At 64.4% G+C, this 2,133-nt stretch overlaps 1 protein-coding gene across 1 annotated transcript in view; it reads left to right on the top strand.

Annotated features, from left to right (window-relative positions):
- Positions 1–1,055, top strand: part of MNEG_4530 (methionyl aminopeptidase) — a gene marked incomplete at both ends in the record, with an annotated part of 1,953 nt that extends 898 nt beyond the window's left edge. Inside the window, 3 exons of the mRNA XM_014046997.1 lie at positions 152–293; positions 627–691; positions 934–1,055. Coding sequence (XP_013902451.1) covers positions 152–293; positions 627–691; positions 934–1,055 — 329 coding nt within the window. The remainder of the gene's footprint in view (positions 1–151; positions 294–626; positions 692–933) is intronic.
- Positions 1,056–2,133: the final 1,078 nt, after the last annotated feature.

Here is a 2,133-nt window from a genome sequence, read left to right as displayed (position 1 = left end):
CACACACACACACACACACACACACACACACACACACACACACACACACACACACACACACACATACAAACACACACACACACACACATACACACACACACATACAAACACACACACAAACTTTGACACCCCCCACCCCCCACCCCCCCAGGCAAGGGGTACGTCCACGAGGACCTGGAGTGCTCCCACTACATGAAGAACTACGACGTCGGCCACGTGCCCCTCAGGCTTCCCGCCGCGAAGAAGCTGCTCGCCACCATCGACCGCCACTTCGGGACGCTCGCCTTCTGCAGGTGCGCGCGGGGGCGCTCTCTCGGCGCGTCGACCGCGCGCGCGCCCGCATGTTTGCTTTGTGTTGTGGGCCCTCCGACGGGGTTGTGGGTGAGGGATCGAAGCGCGGCGGCAGGCTACGTGTTTTCGTACAGCGCCTGACCGCTCGGCGGACAGCCGGCAAACAGCCCCGGCGCCCTTCACAGTCCACTATTGGAGCCGCCGCGCACTAGTCAGGCGCACCCCCGTTCGAAACAGATCCCACGGCCGGCTTGCCACACACAGCCCGACCACACCTATCCTCACCATTGCGTCCCCTGCCCCCCCGATTCGAATTCAAACGTGCCCGCCAAAAGGCGCTACCTGGACCGCCTGGGCGAGTCCAAGTACCTCATGGCCCTCAAGAACCTCTGTGACGCGGGTGAGCCCGGTGACGGTCGATGACGTCACATCACGGCCCCCTACCCCCCCCCCCTGCTTGGCCGCGCGCAGACAGGGCGGCTCGCCAGGGCCGCTCGCCGGGGCTGCTCATCGTCGCTGCGGGTTTTGGGCCCGCATCACCTCCCTCCTTTGCCTCGCCCACTGCCCCCCATCATCCGCCTTCCCCTCTGCATGGCCTTACTTGCAACCCCGCCGCGCCCCAACCCATCCCCCCATCATCAGGCGTGGTGGACCCGTACCCGCCGCTGTGCGACACCAGGGGCAGCTACGTGGCGCAATACGAGCACACCATCTACCTGGGGGCCACCAAGAAGGAGGTCATTTCGCGCGGCGACGACTACTGAGAACAGAGAGAGGCCGGGAGGGCGGCGATGACGCTCCATGACGTCACCAAGCGAGAGGGGCTCGGCTTTCGAGCGTGCTCGATCGTGGCTTGGTACATATTTTGATTGCCCGCATCTTGCTTTGCCCTGCTGACGGGCGCAACAGGCCAGAGGTCTTCCGGCTGTCAGCCGGAGGCCGCACTTGCACGTGCACCCGGCCACGTGATGTGTTGAGATGTACATACCCTTGGTGTGAGCGGCAGTTTCACGGCAACTTCCGGAGCGCAAACTCTGGGCGGCTGCGAGCTCCAGGATTCCAGACGGCCACGGTCGCGCGAGGCCGCAGCGCGCAGGCGGCTCCGAGTAACGCACCGCCATGCAATGGGGCTGACGCGGGCTGAGGGTTGGTAGGCGAGGCACAGCATGGAGTTTTGCAGGGAAGGGCAGCTGCATCAGCAGCACCTCAGTGTTGATCGACTCAACGCGTTTACATCCGCACATAAGTGCGTAAGCGCATTTTTCGGCGTTAGAGTGCAATCGCATACTGCCGTCGAGCGCCGGCTGATCGACAGTGCAGGCTGGTGAGCAGGAAAAGCTCTGCGAAAAAAAAACGACAAAGCTTGGCGGGTGAGGGGCCGGCACAAGGAGTGTCGGGGCGGGGGTGGCCCACGGCGTGTCTGAGCGTCGCTTTATCAGTGGTGACGAATGTTGCGTGCGATGCTGGGGCGCGGTGCATTATGCGGCAGAACGGAGGCTGAGAAATGCTGTTGGGGGCAGGCCGAGCCGGCCGGGCCTGGGGCGTAAACGAAGGTGGCGTCAGTGCGTTGGTGGTGTGGCGGCGCATTCAATGGTCGGGGTCGCCCGCGCGCGGCGCCAAGCGTGCAACACGACCTCACGACCCGCCGCAGTGCGGCAAACAAATGACGAATTATAAAGGGCGTCCCGGGGGTGGCCTGCCAGCTGGCGTTGTCGAGGCCGCCACCGCGAGGCGAGCGGCCGACGGGCGCAAGCCCACCCAGCGGCTCAGCCGCGTTTGCCCGGACCGAGGTGGGGGCCTCTGAAATATGTGTGCCGCGCCCCTGGCTAATTGGTGCCGCAA

Source organism: Monoraphidium neglectum (assembly GCF_000611645.1).
Source record: "Monoraphidium neglectum strain SAG 48.87 unplaced genomic scaffold scaffold00633, whole genome shotgun sequence".
Classification (NCBI taxonomy): domain Eukaryota; kingdom Viridiplantae; phylum Chlorophyta; class Chlorophyceae; order Sphaeropleales; family Selenastraceae; genus Monoraphidium; species Monoraphidium neglectum.
Note: the sequence above shows the minus strand (reverse complement) of the source record. Positions and strands in the feature narration are given on the sequence as shown.